General features: G+C 35.9%; 1 protein-coding gene across 1 annotated transcript in view; it reads right to left on the reverse strand.

The window, feature by feature from the left end:
* The window catches only part of LOC145685399 (serine protease 55-like), a 233,772-nt gene that overhangs the window by 2,076 nt on the left and 210,566 nt on the right, over window positions 1–21,130 (reverse strand). The window contains exons 5-6 of the mRNA XM_081757793.1: window positions 5,862–6,011; window positions 5,252–5,403 (exon numbers count right to left, since the gene is read on the reverse strand). Of these exons, the coding sequence (XP_081613919.1) occupies window positions 5,252–5,403; window positions 5,862–6,011 (302 nt within the window). The remainder of the gene's footprint in view (window positions 1–5,251; window positions 5,404–5,861; window positions 6,012–21,130) is intronic.

Consider the following 21,130-nt stretch of genomic DNA (forward strand, 5'->3'; position numbering starts at 1 on the left):
CTTTTCGAGCGTGAGTCTAACAATTTGTATACGTCTGTAAATATACGAGGCAAATTCAAAAAGTAAAGACACTCACAATTTCTCTTTTCAGGGATTGGCAACACTGCTAGTAACCGGTGCTGTGTGATAGCAGATGGCAACATTTCGAGACATTATGTTACTTTTATTCCTTCATTATTCGTTGGAGTGTAGCAGACCGTTAAACATGACAGCTTCATTGGCGATCTACAGCTACGAGGAAATTAGAGCAGTGATTCGCTTTTTGCATACGGAAGGTGTGAAACCTGCGGACATGACTTATCGAATGCAAGCCCAGTATGGTGACAGCTGTTTATTGCGAAGAAAGAGCTAAGTATGGATAGAGCGTTTCGAACAAGAAAGAGCTTCTTTACGTGACATGAAAGATCTTTCAGGCCATCGACCTCAACGCGTGTGGAAGTTGAATATATCACCCCGAACCGGAAAATAAGGCTGCGTAGCATAGTTTGAAAGCACCTGTCATCACCAGAAGATAAGAAATTTAGGGAACCGGTCAAAAGCCCCACAGCCAAAACACCCACACTCAAGAAATGTTAAACGCCCACACAAACGGTCATAACGCCTACACAAATGGACAAATCTGCCAAATACACGAACGGTCATAATCCCCACAGCCAAAACCCCCACACTCAAGAAATGTCAAAACGCCCACACGATCGGTCATAACCCCCACACAAATGGACAAATCTCCCAAATACAGGAACGGTCATAATTCCCACAGCCAAAACCCCCACACTGGTAGTCGGTCATAACCTCCAACGGTCATAACTCCCACACAAATGGACAAAACGGCCACACATAGCAACGGTCACAATCCCCACATAAATGGACAAAACCCCCACAATAATGGACAAAACTCCCACATGTAGAAATAGTCACAACTGCCACACAAATGGACAAAACCCCCACACAATCGGACAAATCTCCCACACTCTGAAATGATCCTGGTTGCATGTCTTGCCCTTGTACTTTTTAATAACATTTTTTATTCCACTTAAACTGATGGTGCAACTATTCTTCTTGGGCGTCATAAAGAGCTGCAACAAAGACGTGAAATGACGATCATTTCAGAGTGTGGGGGATTTGTCCGATTTTGTGGGGGTTTTGTCCATTTGTGTGGCAGTTGTGACAATTTCTGCATGTGGGAGATTTGACCATTTGTGTGGGAGTTTTGTCCATTTATGTGGGGATTATGCCCGTTGCTATGTGTGGCTGTTTTGTCCATTTGTGTGGGGTTTATGACCGATTGTGTGGGCGTTTTGACATTTCTTGAGTGTAGGGGTTTTGGCTGTGGGGGTTTTGACCGTTCGTGCGTTTGGGAGATTTGTCCATTTGTGTGGGGGTTATACCGATCGTGTGGGCGTTTTGACATTTCTTGAGTGTGTGGGTTTTGGCTGTGGGGGTTTTGACCGTTCGTGCGTTTGGGAGATTTGTCCATTTGTGTGGGGGTTATGACCGTTTGTGTGGGCGGTTTGACATTTCTTGAGTGTGGGGGTTTTGGCTGTGGGGGTTTTGACCTAGACCCGAAATTTAAACGTAAACCATCAGCTAGTCTTTGCTGCGGTGTAAAATTAGTTACAGATGCAGTAAAAAAACCTTTTTTTTCTGACTGAATAAAAGACCTATGAATCATTTGGAAAAGTGCATTGAACACTTGAAACAGGCAAGATTAAAAGTTCCCCACTTAAGGAGTTTTTTGCCTATTCTTTCATATGCATAAACTTTCTCGATACAATACATACTTTGAAGCTTTTACTTTGACTAGTGATTCTCAAAGAAATGATTCCCATGCAAAAATTGTTCCTAAAACATTTCACTTCATTAATAAGCAAACATATTCGGTATTCTTTTTCAAAACTATGTTGACAAACATTACATAAAAAATTCGTGCTTATATATATATATATATATAAAGTAGGGTGGAGATTTATTTCAAACTATCTAGGGTTTCTTATGTAGAAGAAAACAGTGTGTAAAAATACATTGATATTATTTGAAATTCTTCAATGGAAATGTATATTTTGATAAAAGAAATATGCAATTAATTTTGCGATTTGGTTGGTAAATCATTGTTTTAATTTCATGAATAATTTTCAATCAGTATGCTTTAAATTCTATTGAGTGGATAATTTAATCTCATTAAAAAAATGAGGATCACATTGAGAATTATTAATTGAAAATTGACAGTATCCTAATCCAAGATAACTAGTTTCAAGGTGTTTTTTGGGACATTTCTTAAAAAAAAAAACACACACACCACTTCACTTACTTTGTAGTTCAGGATAACGCGGCATCGAAAATAGTATTAAGTGTAATTTTGTGCAATTTTAGAACATAATTGATATAATTCGAAGGGGTAACCAACGTTCTTTCAAACAAATTTCGCCCCACTTAGGAATATTATGAATTTCAGTAACTAATATTATTTGCTGTATTGCCAGCGTTGAAGAAGATCTCTTATACGATATATTCTGAGTTGTAATTATATAATATTGATGAAGATAGTTGTATAAAGGTAAATTCACATCAAATGGTGTTAATAAGCAAATATTGCTGTTAGTATGTACCTTCACATTGTTAACGCTCTTCCAGACACACACTCTTTGTTCAGCAACACTAAATTACTCACATGATTTATAAACATTGAAATTAAGACGATGGACAATGAAAGAAGAAATGATTTGAGATATTTAATTATAGTCGAAAAATTCATTGGTTCTAAGCAATATCACATAGACTTTGTTCAAATTCAGAAATGTTAATAGCGGAAGAATAGTCGGATGTGGGTACAGTCAGGGAAAGTGTTTTATGTGGCACTTGTGGATTCCACTAATGAAAAAACTGAATGAGCAGCAGAAAAGCACAATTTTACTTTCAGAGACAAGTACCATATTCCGCGTTTCTTATACAAAGTACAACAACATCATATGCATAAACTCTATTCAGTGTATTTTCTAAGTAGAATCATGTAAAAATCATGAACAAGATGGTAGGAATGGAAATATATATATATATATATATATATATATATACCTTGAAGGCACCATGACTTTATGTACAACTTTCGGAGATCATTGACAATCACACATGATAGAATGATTGAATCAAGGCGCAGTCTAAGGAAATATTGCATTGTTTCAACTGAGAATTCAAGTAAAGATAAAATGGATTGTGAAAGTATGCGGCTTATGGATACCTTACTCAAAACTAGGATATTTTTGTGTCTTATAGAAAGGTACAAGTACATGTATACACTGTAATTTTTCAAGTAGATACATGCTGAATGTCGAATTCAAGTCTCGTCCGTTGAAGAGTACAGACATAACACTGAAAGTATGCCAGAAAACTTTCTACCTGCTACTCAATAATACAACAGTAGATTGGAAGCTCACTATATTCACTCATTGACGTTTCTGTGGATGGTAGAGTTTGATTAATTTCTTATAGTACTTTCCGAACACTACTTTGAATCATAGTCAATTCTTGTATAGATTCCATCCAGTTGTTATTTCAGTCTTTCCTTTGTGTGTGGAAAAATAGGAATTAAAATAAACGAGAAGTTGGAAGTATCATTTGAAAATATGTTAATCTGTTAAGCACAAAGTACGTATTTAAGAAAAAAGTTTGGAATTTCTTTCAAATTCCTTTCCTATTAACGATAAGCATTTGCAGTTTGACAGAATTTCTAAGAACCAAGATGAAGCGGTGGCACGAGGGGCCCGTCCTCATTTGAGGAAGTGAGTTTTTATGGTATACTTTCATATATTTTTCTGAATTTCTTTTTTGATAATTTTCTAACAAAGCAACTAGCTTTAAACATTTATTTTCTTTAACATAAGATAGAATATATTATTTCGTAAATAAAAATATTTATCTAAGTTCTATTATTATTTTCATATGCAATAATAAACGCATTACATACATATGGAATAAACATATATTGCATTGCTATTTTCTATCTTCCACAATTCTTTAATGCACTATTGAAATACTATTTAAAATGATACATTTCAGGAATTAGAACAATATATTTTATATTAGATACATACATTTCAGGAATTATAAGAATAAAATTTATGTTGGAATAAACTTTCAGTCAGTATGAGAACATGGCATTTTATTATTGCTGTTTATTAGTTATTTCTTTCTCCTAGTTTTTCGTACGGTCAACGGCAAAACTCTCAATACACAATGACACATTACATTTCGTATAAAAGGTCCGCGGTTTTCCTTTGCAATTTTCTTGCTGACATCTCCTTCGATTTTTCCTCTTGCCAGGAAAGTGGTTTCTTCCATCAAAACTAACGCCATCTGGTAGACGAGGAAGTTGGGCTTTTAATTTTGTGCTTGATACAACTGATGTAGAAAGTGGTCGTGTAGATTTTGTCTTGATCAATTCGAAAGCAATTGTTCTTCTAAAGTTTAGCTTAGTAATTGCGAACTCATCCTTATGTGTAACAGCGAAGCGTTGAAGCATTCGGACAAATATTCGAAAATACCACTTTTGACATTGATAGAAAATTGATACTTTGATATCAGCCAATCATGTAAATCAAGCCCTCCAATACTTTTGTTGTAAGTTGCAACGGGTTGAGGTTGTGGACTAGTAATTATTTCCTTTCTTTAACGTCAATATCTTCTGGCTTGTCGAGTAGTATTTATCTCATCGTAATTTGTTACTAAGGTGACAGAATTGTTGTCATTTCATTTTACCACTAAACGTTCGTTTGTTGAATCAAATCTGAAGTCATAGACTCCCGTTCCTTTCTTTTGGAACTCCTTGTTGCTTGCAAGCGGACATTTTTTCAACCTATTTTCACGAACAGTTCCTGTTTCTTTGAATCCTAACAAACAAAGTTCACACATCAGTTGGAAACTACTGAAATAATTATTTAAAAAGTTCGTAGGAGAGTGGGTCACTTACAATAATGATAAGGTTTTCAACAACTTCTGTACAAAGTGGTATCCTATCCTTCTTATCGTCAGGTGCACGTCCACAATACAAATCAAAACTGGAGCAGTAACCATCAGCTCCGCTTATAGCCCAAAACTTGTAACCAAATCGAATTTGCTTTCATTTCATAAATTGTTTCAGTCTCTGGTGGCCAAAATATTTTACGATCATTTCGTCCACTGAAATATGCTTTTCGAATACATCGAACTGCTGAAAACCTGAATTTAGCATATCGTTGAATGGTAGATCTTTGATTACCTTGTCAAAATTTCCGTCATTGTTTTCGTAGAAATGTAGAAATAATTTCAAATTCTGAAACCGATTTCTTGGCATTGACTGCGATACAACGGAAACACCTATGTCTTCACTCTGACTCCAGTATAGTTTCTGTTGTGGCAATCTATTGTAACCTGAAAGGATAAAAATGCCGAGGAAAACTCGGCAGTAAGTTCTAAGAAGTAAGTAGGCAGTAAGTAAGTAGAACTAAACAGTAAGTTCTTCCACTAAAAACACTAACTTGGTATCATTCGTGATAGTAGTAGCATTGAGAACATTTTCCTTCACAATATACTATAACACATCAAACGTTATGAACTCTTCAAAAATTTGGAGCGAACTATGGCTCTGTAGTTGGTCCTTGACATTCTGAGATGCTCCTGCAGCAGCATCACAGTGACTATTCACACATTTCGAATAATACGGTTCTTTCTTCCTCCATATAGACGTTTGATACTCAAAAGTACATTTGCTATTAGTGGACAGATTATCGTCTTGGTTATCAGCACATAGATAATCAACAACAGTACACTCCAACTTGAGTTCCCCGGAAAAACGATAACGTCCACTTCACCAGTATCCTCGTCATTACCTTCGTCTTCGTATGTAATATCACCTGTGGCACTTGGCGGGAGAATAGTAAGAACAGCATCGGTTATGATTTCTGCTAAATCGATTCGAGCTAACTCATCAGCAATTTCTTTCACTGTTAGCCACCTCTGATAACGATATCCTAGATTTTCTGCAATCATAGCAACTGAGCATCATATAACTGGGCACCTTTTTACTTTATACCTTGGAAGATTTTTTTCAGAGTGTGGCTAGTAACTGTATTTTACTTATTGAGTTGGAAGGTGGTGGGCATCAATTAAGGCAAAACATTCGTTGATTGCTGAAGAACTTGGAATCGATGCGTGAAAAGATACGGCCACCAGAGAGTTTCGCCCTCTCCCTTGGCCAAGTGTGTGGGAGCATTAATTATTCCTTATTAAACTCATAGCTGGTCAAGGAGTTGTGAAACAATCATTAGTATTATACACTAACACAAAAATCAAAAATTAAAGATATGAAACAACAATAATATTATAATATATCAATAATAACAAACTAGTAATGAAAGGTTCACATAGAAAAATGTAACAAAAAGGTGCGGGAAAAATCTCTGAAACAAATGAATAACGTAGAAAATGCAAAAATGGATAAATGGTGATGAGTGAAGTGCTCGTAACGCCACAACCAGTGGCGTATTTAGGGGGGCTTCCGGGCTTAAGCCCCCCGAAATCTTACTATAGTAAAGTACATGAAATATCTTGCAGAATCTTTACATTTTCAGGCACCCCCACGAAAGTTAGCAAAGCCTCCCCGAAACAATATCGTAAATACGCCAATGGCCACAACACAACATATAAGTGTTAGTACAAACGAATGCAGATTAATATTCTGTCCTGGGCGTCTCACGACTGATGATAAACATGGGGTAAACCCAGATTAGTGTTGTAGAAAGTGCTATGATGGAAAAATATGTGGAAGATGTTGATGGATGAGTTGGTGACGGAAGAAGGGGGCATGGTGATCTGCTGGAAGAGTGCGGATGTAAATGGAAAGCAAAACTCTGAGTGGTGTACTGCAGTACTTAGATTGAGATTCTTGTTGTAAATCAGTAAATATGGTGTCAAGAAAGGTATTTTTACGATCATGGATACTGATAGTTTTGAACTTATCACGAAAGTGTTCTATGTGTTGAACAAGCGGAGGAAAGGTAATTTTGTCATACAAGTCAATATTATGATACGGAAGTTTGATCCTAAATGGAAGACGAATGGTATGCCTCTCTAGAATTTCAAGTTTATTGTAAAATTTTGGAGACGCTGAACACCAGGCTGTGTCCAAATGTAAGTATACTCCGCATAAATGCTTTGTATGTGTTAAGCAATAATTTGGAATTTAAACCCCAGAACTGGCCAACAAGACGACGAAGAAGTTGAAAGCGGTTCTTTGCTTTGATAACAAGTTTCTGAAGCTGGTGTGTCCATCGCATTTTATCGTCAAAAATGATTCCTAAGTATGTTACAGTTTTAGCTGACTGAAGAAAGTGATCTCCCACACGTATCTGTAGTAAATTTGGATTTCGTCTAACTTTGCTGCGGCATTTAGGAGGTAAAATAACAAGCGTTTGTGTTTTGTCTTCATTAACTGAAGGTCTCCATTTACTACACCAATTAAGAAAGCTAGTAATTGCAGTCTGAAAGTTTGTATAAATCTGCTGTATTGTGTTTCCCAGTGGAAGACAAGCTGTATCATTAGCATAATGAAAGAGATAAGTGTTCGGCGGTGGAGACGGTAAATCAGAAACATAGAGGATCTATAAAGCAGGAGATAGACTAGAGCCTTGCGGTATTCCTGTGTATGTGAAGACCGGATGTGAAAATGAATTGTTTATGCTGACGTAGGCTATTCGGTTGAGTATTTAAAAATATGATTCGGAGATATGTAACAAGAAGACCCAGTTTTAGAAGTTTATAAAATAATCCATAATGCCAAATCCGATCAAAAGCTTTTTTCCAAATCCATTAGAACGACACAGGACGGAAGAGGCTTATTATAGTGATTGGTAATAATGGTTGTTAGACGAAGTAGTTGATCTTTTATGCCATAATGATGTCTAAATCCAGTTTAATGGAGAGGTAGAGGTTGTAGATGCATGATGTATGGGTGTTAACGAGATACGAGTATTTTTCAAAGACTTTACCCAACGTGGACGTTAACTGGAATGGACGATAGGACTTTACTGAATGCAGTGGTTTGTTGGGTATCAGAATCATACAGACTTCAAATACTTTTCAATCGAGAGGATAGAAACCAGTTCGAAGGATAAATGTATATATCGATGCTAGAAATATGAAAAAATTGACCGAACATTCCTTAAGGAATCTGTAAGTTATTTGGTCGAACCGTGGTGCAGTACTACGTTTCCGCTTGATGACGGACTGTATGTCCGCGGAGGTGATTTCACGAGTCAAACCTTGGAAGCACAGTTATCATAAATATAAGGGCATGGATCAAAATAACTGTTACGAGACTTTTGTATACATCCAACAAAAGCAGTTTCCATTGATTTTGTATCAAAATTCCACATTACAAATAAACATTTTTTTCTTTATTTAACTGATAAGTAATTTAAAGTAGTCAAAAGCTCCTGTGTAAAAACTTAGTAATCAACTAATAAATGTAGTGCTATCTACTGACCACAATACAGACATTAAATGAGAACATGCAATTTAATAACAGTAGGGAACCCATTTTAGCATTTAACGAAAACATGTCATTCAGGAACCCACCAATTTATTTTAAGTGTGGGCGGGAAAAATTTAAGTAATTAAAATAGCCAAGTTTCCGAATGAAAATTGCAATCCCTCCAGCACGTTTTCGATTACAGCTCGATTGCTTGGGAATCATCACAAAAACAAAAATAAATGTATAATTAATACATGAGAGAGCACTTTAAACGGGCAAAATATATTTTCGCATTGACATGAAACGTAACTTTATTTTCGGAGAGTCAACATGCACGGCAGTGCATGGCAGCCAAGTTCCGCGAAGAAAGTAAAAACTGGCCTGCACTGCCGTAAGCATATTATACACGAACAAGAGTTTTGTGTAAAATCACCGATTTCGAGGCTTTGTAAAAACGATTCTATTAAGGGTAGAAACATGAAATTTAAAATTTAAGGAGATATCCCACAGATGTACTCATATACCAAATCTCCCATTCCTACTCTTAACTATATTCGAGTACTGGACCCCCAAAATATGCAGTTTTCAGGCTCACTGACTCACTGACTCACTCATCAAATTGATTAGGTACTTCCCAATGAGACAGAAACGTGAAACTTTCCATAAAGGTACCCAATAAAAATTAGATTACGGAAAAAGTCCAAAATCTGAGGAATGTCTTATGGGAAATTTTTTATGGGCAAAAAACTGTCCTTAGCCAGGAAAAAAATCGTTTCACTCACTCACTCATCAAATTGATTAGGCATTTCCCAATGAGATAGAAACCTGAAACTTTGCATAAATGTACCCTACAATAACTTGAGTATGGAAAAAGTCCGAAATCCATGGAATTTGCTATAGAAATTTTTTTATTGGCAAAAAACTGTCCTTAGCCAGGAAAAAAATCGTTTCACTCTCTCACTCATCAAATTGATTAGGTACTTCCCAATGAGATAGAAGCTTGAAACTTTGTATAAAGGTACCCTACACTACCTAGAGTATAGGAAAAGTCCGAAATCTGAGGAATGTCCTATGGAAAATTTTTATAGGCAAACAACTGTCCTTAGCCAGGAAAAAAAATCGTTTCACTCACTCACTCATCAAATTGATTAGGCACTTCCCAATGAGATAGAAACATGAAAGTCTGCACAAAGGTACCTTACAATGATTTGAGTATGGTAAAGTCCGAAGTCTGAGGAATGTACTAGGGGAAATCTTTTATGGGCAAAAAACTGTCCTTAGCCAGGAAAAAAAATCGTTTCACTCACTCACTCATCAAATTGATTAGGTATTTCCTAATGAGATAAAAACTTGAAACTTTGCATAAAGGTACCCTACAATAACTTGAATATGGAAAAAGTCCGAAATTTGAAGAATGTCCTATGAGAAAGTTTATATAGGCAAAAACTGTCCTTAGCCAGGAAAAAAAATCGTTTCACTCACTCACTCATCAAATTGATTAGGCACTTCGCAATGAGATAGAAACATGAAAGTCTGCGCAAAGGTACCTTAAAATGATTTGAGTATGGTAAAGTCCGAGGTCTGAGGAATGTAGTAGGGGAAATCTTTTATGGGCAAAAAACTGTTCTTAGCCAGGAAAAAAAAATAGATTCTCTCACTCACTCAACAAATTAATTAGGTACTTCCCTATGAGATAGCAACCTGAAACTTTCCATAAAGATACCCTATAACGACGTGAGTATGGAAAATGTCCGAAGTCTGAGGAATGTTCTATGGGAAATCTTTTATGGGCAAAAAACTGTCCTTAGCGAGGAAAAAAAATCGTTTCACTCACTCACTCATCAAATTGATTAGGCACTTCCCAATGAGATAAAAACTTGAAACTTTGCATAAAGGTACCCTACAATAACTTGAGTATGCAAAAAGTCCGAAATCTGAGGAATGTACTATGGCAAATTTTTTATAGGCAAAAAACTGTCCTTAGCCAGGAAAAAAAATCGATTCACTCACTTACTCAACAAATTGATTAGGTACTTCCCAATGAGATAGAAACCTGAAACTTTGCATAAAGATACCCTATAACGACTTGAGTGCGGAAAAAGTTCGAAATCTGAGAAATGTACTATGGTTTTTTTATGGGCAAGAAACTGTCCTTAGCCAGGAAAAAAATCGTCTCACTCACTTACTCATCAAATTGATTAGGTACTTCCCAACGAGATAGAAACCTGAAACTTTGCATAAAGGTACACTACAATAACTTGAGTATGGAAAAGGTCCGAAATCTATGGAATGTGCTATGGGGAATTTTTTATGGGCAAAGAACTGTCCTTAGCCAGAAAAAAATCGTTTCACTCACTCACTCATCAAATTTATTAGTACTTTTTAATGAGACAGAGACGTGAAACTCTGCACAAAGATACCTTATAATGACTTGAGTATGGAAAAAGTCCGAAATGTGTGGCATGTGTTATGAGAATTTTTTTATTGGCGAAAAACTGTTCCTAGCCAAGTAGAAATCGTTTCATTCTCTCAATCATCAAATTGATTAGGTACTTCCCAATGAGGTATAGACGTAAAACTTTGCATAGAAGCACCCTATAATGACTAGAGTACAGAAAAGGTCCGAAATGTGATGAATGTGCTATGGGAATTTTTTAATGGGCGAGAAATTGTCCTTAGCCAAACATAAATATGTTCTTGTGCTATTGGAAATTTTTCATTGGCGAAAAACTGTCCTTAGCGAAGCACGGTTCATTCAGTCACTCATCACATTGATTTGTTAGTCTCCAATGAGATAATGACGTGAAGCTGTGCATAAATGTACCTTATAATGACTTGAGTGTGAAAAAAATCTTAAATATGAGGAATGTGCAATGAAAATTTTTTTATGGGTGAAAAACTGTTTTTAGCCAAGCAAATATCGATTCATTCATTCACTCGTCACATTGACTAAGTACTTGTTTATGAAATATTGACGTAAAAGTCTGTATATTGGTACCTTATAATGACTTGAGTATGGAAAAGGTTTGAAATTTAAGTAATGTACTAAAGGAAATTTTTATGGGTGAAAACTATCCATAGCCAAGCAGAAATCGCTTCACTCACTGATTGACTCATTCATAGTATTAATTAGGTGCTTTCCAATGAGATAGAGGGATGAATCTCTGCATAAAGGTACCTTATAATGATTTGAGTATGGAAAATGTCCGAAATTTAAGGAAGTGCTATGGAAAAGATTTTATGGGTGAAAACTGTCCTTAGTCAAGCAGAAATCGGTTAACTCACTCGCTCATCACATTGATTTTGTATTTCCAATGAGATAAGTCGTGAAACTCTGCATAAAGGTATCTTATAATGACCTGAGTATGGAAAAAGTGCGCTGTCTATTAAATGAATCCATATTTTGAACTAATTTATTGGCAACATTCAGGCAAATGTGACGAATGTGCTATGGGAAATTTTTTTATAGACAAAAAATGTTCGTAGCCATTAGGTACTTCCCAATGAGATGAAGATGTGAATGTCTACACGAAGGTAGCTTATAATGGCTTGAATATGAAAAATATCCGAAACTTAAGGAATGTGCTTTTGAATTTCCTATGGGCGAAAAATTGTCCTTACTCAAACAGAGATCGGTTCATTTACTTACTCATCATTGATTAGTTGCTTCCAAATGAGATGGAGAATTGAAACTCTGCATAATGGTACCTATCTTATGTAATGACCTGTGTAAGAAAAGATTCCAAATTTAAGGAATGTACTATGGGAATTTTTATGGGCGAAAAACTGTCCATAGCCATTAGGTACTTCTTAATGAGATAAAGATGCGAAACTCTCCATAAAGGTACACTATAACTGCTTGAAAATGAAATTTGAGGAATTTTCTACGGAAATTTTTCATTAGCAAAAAAACTGTCCTTACAATCAGAAATCGGGAACGACAAGGTTTGTCCACCACAAAGTGAACACGGCGCGAGCTGTGATCGAAAAACGGACCCAAGCACCGGAGGGGAACGTTCAACCGCTGGCCAACGCGCTGTCTATTAAATGAATCCATATTTTGAACTAATTTATTGGCAACATTCAGGCAAATGTGACGAATGTGCTATGGGAAATTTGTATAGACAAAAATTGTCCGTAGCCATTAGCTACTTCCCAATGAGATGAAGATGTGAATGTCTACACGAAGGTAGCTTATAATGGCTTGAATATGAAAAATATCCGAAACTTAAGGAATGTGCTTTGGAATTTCCTATGGGCGAAAAATTGTTCTTACTCAAACAGAGATCGGTTCATTTACTCACTCATCATTGATTAGGTGCTTCCAAATGAGATGGAGAATTGAAACTCTGCATAATGGTACCTATCTTATGTAATGACCTGTGTAAGAAAAGATTCCAAATTTAAGGAATGTACTATGGGAATTTTTATGGGCGAAAAACTGTCCATAGCCATTAGGTACTTCTTAATGAGATAAAGATGCGAAACTCTCCATAAAGGTACACTATAACTGCTTGAAAATGAAATTTGAGGAATTTGCTACGGAAATTTTTCATTAGCAAAAAAACTGTCCTTACAATCAGAAATCGGGAACGACTCCGTTATTGAACACATCATGTGCATAGTGATAATGTTATCAATCGTCTAAGTGGTCGACCTGGTGCCCTCCTCGCTGGTCTATTGGCTATCACGTGCGTCTTTGGTGTATGGGGTCCTGGGTTCGATTCCCGGTGGAAGAGACTTTGGAATCTTAACTCTCCTCGATGTTTCTGTGTTCATGTCCCTGTCGTTCTAGGTTAATAGAAAAATGAGCTAAGGTCACTGAGAAAAATCCGTTATCCGGATAGCGGCATAGTGTACAAATATACGGGATCCTTATGTTTACTACATAAATCAATACTTAACATACGTTATCCATATGCTACATACGTACTGTCCTCTCCCGCTTAGATGTTACACAATGTTGTTGACGGATGTCTGACATCTAACAGTCTTCCGTACATTACGTACGTCAGCTATAAGTTACATACGGCCATCTGTATGTGAGATCCTGACCACCTACATACGGTCTTTTCGTTCGTGTGGATAGTACGTTTATTCGGCACACTTATACGGAAAATACGTTCAAATATACTTTTTCAGTTATACGTTTAGTGTACGTTAAATCCAACAACTACAGGATTTACACATGTAACAAACGTTTTTACGTACGCCACATACAGTTTTCTTTAGTGTGCGAGTAAAATAAGTGAAAGCTAGTAATAAGTAGTTAAGCAAGTTAATGAGGCACGTTCTGTGAATCAGTTAACTTTTAAAACCGTGGGCTAAGACACGTACATACTGCCGTGAATTTCGTGGTTGAAAACCCAGACAAGGAATGCCAATATTTTGTCTTTTTCTCGGTGAATATTTTTCCTTTATTGCAGTTATTGGTATTAAATAGATATTGAAATTAATTTGATAAGTAAGATAATGTAGAGGTGAGAATGTTTAAAATTAATGAAGTTTTCGAAGAAATGAGAAATCAAATTGTTCAATTCATGTGAGACTAGCAACAAAATGTAACCAATTTCGTAAATATTTTGGTACCAGAGTTATATTATAGTTACCACAGTCGTTATGTAAAAATGTTCTTGATACTTCGTGTCTCTATCTGTGAACAGTGTGAGGATCTCTTACGGATCAGCCTTTTCATCAATAGTGAATTTCGTGCCTTTGCTCTTCATATTTCCTGAATTTGCCCTTCGGGAATTCGCCCCCACACCCTCGCCTGTGCTCGCCCTACTTCCTCACACCTCTTAAGCTTACAATTCCCGAATTTCAAGTTTCTTTTCCTATATCAACTATCTAAAAGATAAGATTTTGTATTCCAGGAAAACGCCTATTTAAATAACATGGTGATTTCTTCATCTCCCTTTAGACTCCTTAAATATTAAAATATTCAATTTTAGCAATTTTCCTGTTGGTTAGTCCCGGGAGGCTACAATCGTGCCAAATTTCATCATTCTAACCCTGCCGAAAGTGCCTAAACATTTTGGGGTGTAGAAGACGTCGAATATAAATACAATGGGAAAGATTTTTCAATTCCGCATAAAACCACTCTAAAGTTGAAATTGTTTATTTTTACTGATTTACTTAGGTAATACTAATGAAAACGTACAAGCACACCGAATTTCAATTTTTTATTCCAATTCCAAGCTCTTAAAACATGAGATTATATTAAAAAAAGACCCATTTAAATAACGGGAAAATTCTTCATCCCCCTTCATCATTTCAACTTTCCACGTCAACCGGAAGCACCCCTTTAATTTATGTCAGTTCATGTAGTTTTATATACAGTTAGGATATGTTGGTGGCAAACATTGTTAAGTTTACAAGCTATTTGAAAGGTGTATATCATTGGAAGGAAAACCCAAGGCAGTATGAAACTGCGCAACATGCGCGTCATGTAATGAATTCCGTAATTTCGCAATGTGGAAAGGTAGAGAACAACTAGGTATATTGAAACACCAGCTATGTCTAGTGATGTAGCAGCGAGGATTCAGCATCAAGGGTTTTGGGCCCTGTTGATAATCTTCGTATTTAGGTAATGAAAAAGAAGATGTTAGCGATCGTGATTTTGTAGTTCGGGTAAACGAATTGGAATCTCGTTTGGATATAACGCTCTGACAGGTATTTAATAGAATAAATCCTCCCCGCTGCTCAAGTGGCTAGCATGTGCGCCTTTCTTGTACAGGTCTTGGGTTCGATTCCCAGTGGGAGAGCCCTTGGGAACTAATGTTGTATGTGACACATTATGACTCCTTTAAAAATGTACAATTTTAAATTTAAATTCAGCAATATGCCACAATTGAGAATTCCAATATACGATATTGACATGGTGAACTACAAAAAGAAGTAAAATATGAACAAAAACACCAGAGGTGCAAAAAGTGCTGCCAAGTTCGTCAGCCTCAAAAAGTGTTGAGATGAGGATGGATGAGCCAAGTTCCTTGGCCACTGCATCTGAAAGGAACACTGGAACTTGGCGCGAGGTGTCAAGGAAAATTATGTTAAGGAACCTTAGGGATAGTGGTGGTGAGCGTGTTGGGTTTGGGACCACCATCAACCTTAGGAATATCAACTTTGCTAATGAGCTAAGGCACATATACAGTATACTGCAGTAAGATTGGTGGTTCGAAACCCAGAAATGGAAAACTTATATTCCTCCACGAAGTGTGAAAGTATATGATGTTAACGAGCCTTAGGGGTGATGTTTGTGAGCGTGGTGGATTTGGGGGTCACCATTAGCCTTAGGGCTGAAATGTCCCGGCCGTGAAACTAGGAACAGACATCTTAATGTATTCGAATATGTTAGACACCTCGCGCCAAGTTCCAGTGTTCCTTTCAGATGCAGTGGCCAAGGAACTTGGCTCATCCATCCTCATCTCAACACTTTTTGAGGCTGACGAACTTGGCTGCACTTTTTGCATCTCTGGTGTTTTTGTTCATATATATATTACTTTAATCTCTTTGACTGTTCTTTGAGCATATTAAATATATAAAAGACCTAAAAGCAAAGAACCTTTTATGAAATCGTAATTTAAGTAGACTGTCTTCATTTGAGGACCCTGGGATCAAACGGGCTAATTTCCATTAAACATGTAGGAATGTATTGCCGAGGGGAGAATTTCGTAGATCCGGGGGAAATATTTCAATGCGGAAATACCTAAAGCTACCAAGGTTCGGAATGCTTATGACACCGTAGAATCAAGCACCATTACTTCAGAGTCGGGATCCCGTATAGTTTGTTTACTCTTTTAATCTTGAAAGATTACTCTAAAAATGATAGAAAAGTTTGGAAAGAATGGAGTTAATGATTTCTCTTCTCTGGAACGATGTTTCATTACAAATATACCAGATATAATAATATGTCGATACAATATGTAACGTCTGTTACTTTCTCATCTAAATAACCTTTTTTCAATAGTAAAATAGTCAAATACTGAAGAGTAGGCACAAAAGTGCGTACCACACGTAAATACCCAGTACTGAAGTACTATGAACAGGGTCGTTAACCTATCTGTTAGTGCAATTTGTTGAATAAAATATTTTTCAACTTAACTGACCAAAGATGTAATGCGTTATACCATGAATTCACTTTTGGGACTCTTGCTACGGTTATTTAGTACATTTTCCTAAGTGTTCGAGGGCAGTGTGTGTGATTTGCAATCTTGGAGACTGAGTTCGTGTCATTCAATAGATCAGTTAATAATTATATTTTTTACCTTTTTTGCACATATGATGGAAAGTTATAATGAATTCTTCAAAATTTATGTATCACAACTAAGCTAAAAAATAGAAAGAGAAAAGGTTGAAAGTAACTGAAAAGGTGCCAAAGTATCAATAGCCAAAATCTTCATATGGAGTAAACTTGGTACAATGGAATTTTAGGAGAACATAAAATTACAAATACTACTTCAAAGATTAGAAAAGCTTTGAATGTTAACAACTTTATTAAGACATTAGATCACAAGGTGCAACAAACTGGGAATAGCAGCATGATTTCCTTAATTACAAGATACAGATGAAAAAATGAATCTTATCGGAGACCCATTGGTGTAAAAATCCATGAGAAATATTCTAGAAAGTATACGAAACAGGTGACAAATCACTCGATCTAAAAAGAATTTTAAAGAGTTCAGTGCTTACATGGAACGAATGGTATATGATCGCAAAATAGATTTTCCACATTACTAAACAAAATCATTTTATCAATGAATCATTAACAATGCGAGCTTAACTAAGTATAGTAGAGACATGGTACAGTAATACAATAAAAGTTATGTACGTAAATACAATTGATCAATTATAGTAATGGATGAAATCTAACACTTAGAAGAAATGGAAATCATAAATTTGATTGTCCAACATAAGATCTACAAAGAAATTATAAAATTACAAGAATGACAAATAAAGATTGATTCTGTGTACGAGCTGCTGAATTAGGAAATTTAATCAATAAAAATGAGCCAATGAGAGTTATAATAAACAGAAATATAAATATAAAATAGTTGATGTCATTTAGTAAGGACATCCCTGGATAACTGTATTGAAATATTTTTGATTCGGATAATAGCTCTTACCAGTTTACTTCACGAATTGAATCATTTCTGGAAAATATAGCAAAAATATGCGAACAATTTGTTCGAAACTGGTAATTATGTATGAAGATAGTAATGCAAAATCGGTGATTTTAATCATTACGGACGAAGATGACGTACGTTGGAAGACTTAATAATCGAAAAAGAGTATTGAATTTCTGAATGGTTAAGAAATTGTTCAAAATGGAAACATAGCAAAGAACAAGTATCTAACAAAGGTGTAACATTACTAATATTAAAACTAGCAATTAAAATTTGAAACCAAATAGGGGCGCTCGATTCTGCAATAAGTAGTGATCTTACTCTAATACTTTCTAATTTAGAAAATAAGCGTATTATTTAGAAAGTGTTTTATTTAGCTAAACAATGTTTTCTGGATTGTCAGGTACGTTTTTGTTCAGAAGTTAACGTTATATTAAATAATGAAATTGAACCTGAATATTTTCCAACTTATGTTCGGAAGGATTCAATAGTTTTCCCTTTGACTTCCCTTTCTCTTATTTCGACTGAGTAGTTACCAAACTTACAATACAGTTGTATAATTATATTTTGGGAGAAGTGTAAATAAATTAAATTACTTTTAATAGACATTTTGAAACGCTTCGAAATATGTTAATATGGGTAGCATGGGAGAGAAGGATATACTATCAAGAAAGTCAATTTATAAGACGATGAAACAATACGTATAGGTTCAGAATTTGCAACAAAAACTGTTCTGATAACAGTAGATGTTAGTGTATGTTTTAGTGCTAATCTAGTGAAAAGTAGTTTGTTTGAGTGTTGTGTAATGCAGATCATTGATGCTGGGTTTGAATTTATTCGTGGGTAATAAAATGCTATTTATATCATGAGTATTATTAGGAGAGAAACAAAGGAAATTTGACATTAGCCCGGCTTTGATTTGTATTGTCACACGCAGGGCCGGCCTTAGGTGATGCGGGGCCCGATTGGGAACATTTTGCGGGGCCCCAGGATCACAACTAACGTGAACCAAGGTCTGTAGAACCTTATATACATATATATGGGGTGTGTCAAAACAACACTGACAACGTTTGAGAAATGATTCCTGACACCAAGATAAGACAAAAAGTTTAAATCAACCTGAGTGCATAAATGCTTCCTTTCGGAGTTACAGGCTGCCGAAAACATGAAAAAATGAACTTTAAAGATTCATAGCTAGAAAACTGTGGGATCTACTGCAGTCGGGTCAAGACCTCACTAGGAACTATGAAACTTATCCAAAAATCAATGTTTCAGAATTCTAAGGTAGTCATGTAACAATTTCTAAGGAAGGAGTTTGGCTACGGGCATATAATTTGAAGTACTCACCAACTATCTCTATAAAAATTGTTACGGATATACCGCAGGATTCAGAAACATGGATATTTGGATAGAGCACATACAAGTTCCTAAGTGAAGTCTTGACCTGATTACGGTAGGTCGCATAATTTCAGAGTTATGGGCCTTTAAAGTTCATTTTTTCATGTTTTCCGCAGCCTATAATTCCGAAAGGAAGCATTTGTGCACCAAGATTGATCCATACTTTTTGTCTTATCTTGGTATCAGGAATCACCTCTCAAACATTGTCAGTGTTGTTTTGAAACACCCTATATATAAAGTACATTTCAACATAAAATTATACAAATCGTCCCTCACAGGTCATATCTCATTTTCTTAACTTTCCGAGGAGACAAATTTAAACTTTTCTCATTATTTATTCTATCGTGTTCTGTTAGAATTTAATTTGATCTCGTAAATTATATATCTGAACGAAGGAAATCAAACAAAAATTTTGAAACACGAGAGAATAGATGACGGGAAAAGATTTAAACTTGCATCTTGCAAAATTTAAGAAAATGAGATACGCCCTTTTGTCTCGAGAGGGACTATATGTAAATCTCTAGCAATATTAGTATATCATATCCGAAAAGGACATAGTGATGATACTACTTGTTTCAGTGACCACCGCCCCATGAAATTTTGAAAGGTTGTTAAAATAAAACCTAGAATTAGGTTTCAGTCCCCACATTACCAAACATTACATAACACTGAGGGTCCCCGGACCCCCCAAAATTTTAAAGTTTTTAAAAGAAACCCTGAAATTGCGTTTTAGTTTCCATATTGCCGAAAACATTCCCGGGAAAGAACCCCGGACCCACTCCGAAATGAAATCCTGTCTATGCCACTGTGCATACCTATGTATATTAAGTATAGTAAATATCTATAGTTCTATAGAATTTCATACTAATCTATTAAATACAACAATGTATCAGCAAGCCAATCTAACAAGTTTTGACATATATGTATTTCGAAGAATTGAACACTTCGAAAATATAGCTGATGTAACTGAAGCCCTTGCCCCACCCTGTGGGCGGCCATGAATCAAGAATAATTATACTTTAAGACGTGTTTTAAAAATTTATCAAAAGCTACCAACAATCTTTACATTGTGGAAAATGTAAGAGAATGACGTCTTAAATGTGTCATAATAACTGTAACTATAGTTTTTTTTTGTTTTTGTTTTTTTAATTTGGCTCTACACGAATTGACTTTCGGAAGTTATTTTGCAAGCTAAGGTTAAAATAATAGGCCCTACTTGCACTGTGTGTTGGTATGATTGAATAAAACATAACACATGGCTATAATTTCTTATAAAAAGTACCCATTACTAAAGGCATACTTGAAAATGAATGAAAGAAAGAAAATTAATTCATCTTAGAAGTATGTTAGGGGCGTTGGGGGTGTGCAGAATACTCTTTGGACATAATAGGGCCTGTGTATGTTTACAACAGAAGTTGTAGACGTAAATAAAAAATAAATAAATAAACTACTGCAGCATTAAATTCAGAAAATATTTGCTTATACCCGCAAACTTAATACAAACTATTTATTTACTGGTTAGGGAGAGTTCATACCCTCCCTTGTGGTGTCAATTGATGTACCTGTATTGCAATATATTGTTGTGTGTGTACTTGACAACCGAGAGTAACAGATCCATCTTAACGGTACCATAGCCACTTGGCCGGGGGCCCCGCGAGCAGAATGGCATGTGTTAATTACATGTATTAGGGGCAAACTTTAGTCATAGGGAACACAACACACTTATTTGCTCTGGGGCCTAATATAGTGTTAAAACGGCACTGAAGAATAGATTAGACTGGAGAGTTGAGTAAACAATTTTAGCGCGGGGCCCCCTCAGGTGCGGGGCCCGATTTGGAGCAATCGGTCCAATCGGCTTAAGGCCGGCCCTGGTCACACGGTTCGTCGAGGGGTGAACCAAGCGCGCACTGAGCATGTTTATTTAAAATCAGTTTTCATTTTGTACATTGTGATGTTCTTATTATTCGTTTACATTTTAATAGTTTATTTTATATTATTTATGCGCATACATTATCTTTTTCTAATTTAAAAACAATATCAAAAATGTCTGCACAGAATGATGAAAAAGCTACAACATATTTGATCACGGATGAGCTTAGTGCTC

This window comes from Thermobia domestica, chromosome 5 (genome assembly GCF_964235325.1).
Source record: "Thermobia domestica chromosome 5, izTheDome1.hap1.1, whole genome shotgun sequence".
Classification (NCBI taxonomy): domain Eukaryota; kingdom Metazoa; phylum Arthropoda; class Insecta; order Zygentoma; family Lepismatidae; genus Thermobia; species Thermobia domestica.